The sequence below is a fragment of the Otolemur garnettii genome, unplaced genomic scaffold (assembly GCF_000181295.1).
Source record: "Otolemur garnettii isolate 467f Iridium unplaced genomic scaffold, OtoGar3 scaffold00099, whole genome shotgun sequence".
Classification (NCBI taxonomy): Eukaryota; Metazoa; Chordata; class Mammalia; order Primates; family Galagidae; genus Otolemur; species Otolemur garnettii.
Genome location: NW_003852494.1, coordinates 4,125,847 through 4,127,743, shown reverse-complemented (window position 1 = coordinate 4,127,743; position 1,897 = coordinate 4,125,847). Strand labels below are relative to the sequence as shown.

Here is a 1,897-nt window from a genome sequence, read left to right as displayed (position 1 = left end):
CTCGCTTGAGCCCAGGAGTTGGAGGTTGCTGTGAGCTGTAATGCCATGGCACTCTACCCAGGGGGACAGCTTGAGGCACTGTCTCAAAAACAGAAAAAAAAAAATATATATATATATATATATTTTTTCTGTTTCTTAATAATGTCAATCGGGTCAGCAGCTGATTACCTTGTCAGGGGGCGAGGTAACTGTGCAGGCACTTTAATAAACTGGACTGATGCACTGATGGGGAAAAGGTCAGTCTTATCCTCACAAGTAAGCCCACACTGATACTGCCAGTTCACTGAGGAGATCCTAGAGGAAAAGATTATGCAAGCAACATAGCCACCATTCATCCTAGTCTACTAAGAACATCAAGGATATGAACTGAGGTTCTCTTTAAAAGGTTCAAATTCTACATGTGCTTTTTTATTCTTTGTATTATGTCAAATTTCACATACAGATGCAAGGAGAGAGAAGAGTATTGTATAATAAACTCTCCTGGACCTACCACCCAGCTACAATTGCCAGTATGATGCCAATCAGGTGCTATTAAGCATAACTTGCTTCATCACTTGTTTGTCTCAAACAATATAATAACAACAACTAACCATTTACTGAGGGCTTTCCAGTTTGAGGCACAGAGCTAGGCTACACTCTAGCTCATGTAATCCTCCAAATAGTACTACCAAGGTGAGTTTGGTGGTTAATATTGGTTATTTCTGCCTACCCAACATCCCTTCTCTTGTCTTCTGGTAAAGGCATCCCAGTTCTCCACTGGAAAACCATCACTCCTGGCTCTGAGTTCAGTGGACCAGAAAGGACTAGCCTGAATCTAGCAGTAGGCCTGTCACTTAAGCCTAGTCAGTGAGGGCTGTCTATGGCCCCAGCCATAGTGATTGCTTCAGAAAGGAGCACATGACCCAAACTGAACCAATAAAAGTCTGCCCAGACCCTTTATGAGAAAGATGAGGCTAGAGATGTGCTCTCTCCACTGGATTTGCTAAAGTGATATAAGCCTAGAATTGCTGGTGTTCCCCTTTGCCATCTCATCAGGAGAACCTCCCTGAAAATTAACCCAACCCAGAGGGAGGAGGAGCTACGAGATGACAAGAAAAAGATCTCTGACTACATCAGATCCATGAACCATAAATTAGCTGTAAGTGAATTTTTCTGAACTTGAACCGATAAATACCCCCTTTTGCTTAAGTCACTGTGAACTAGGACTCTGGCACTTAAAACTTATAGAGGCATGGTACATAAAGGTATTATCACCATTTTACAGATGAGGAGACTACAGCTCAGAAGAGGTTAAGTAATTGCCCAATGTCACCCTCTCATTAGTGGGAGAGGCCTGATTGAACTTGCCTACCTGCTGCCAATGTCTTTAATCCCTGCACAATATTATTTGATCAGTGTGCCAATTACATTCATGGATTTCAAAATATGCTCAGCGATAAACAGCCTTTTATACTCCCTAAAATACCGTACAGAATCTTTTATACAAAGCTTCATAAGTACTTGTGAGACTAACTTTCCATTATAAACATAGTTTATACATATTTCATATATACATATGATAATGCTAACAATTCCAACTTGTAAATAAAAAACCAGATTCAAAATTAGCATCTTTGTATTCTTTGGTGAACCTTCAACTTTATAGACATTTTGTAAGTCACACTTTTCTAAGATGTGATCATACCTTGTCTCTAAGCCAAGTATCTCCTGCTGAGTAATCCCCTCCACCACACCAGCATCTGAGATGAGGATTCGGATGTGCAGCTGAGCAGGAACATCCAGGCAGATGCCATTAACATCACTATCAGCTGGGTCTGTCCCTGTATCAGGAGCCTCTACATCTATAGAAATGTTAAAGTATGCAGTTTTGAAAGAAAGTTGTTTTTTTTTTGTTTTT

General features: G+C 40.5%; 1 protein-coding gene across 1 annotated transcript in view; it reads right to left on the bottom strand.

Annotated features, from left to right (window-relative positions):
- Positions 1–1,897, bottom strand: part of TCTN2 (tectonic family member 2) — a 36,817-nt gene that overhangs the window by 1,967 nt on the left and 32,953 nt on the right. The window contains exons 15-16 of the mRNA XM_023516863.1: positions 1,685–1,841; positions 169–294 (exon numbers count right to left, since the gene is read on the bottom strand). Coding sequence (XP_023372631.1) covers positions 169–294; positions 1,685–1,841 — 283 coding nt within the window. The remainder of the gene's footprint in view (positions 1–168; positions 295–1,684; positions 1,842–1,897) is intronic.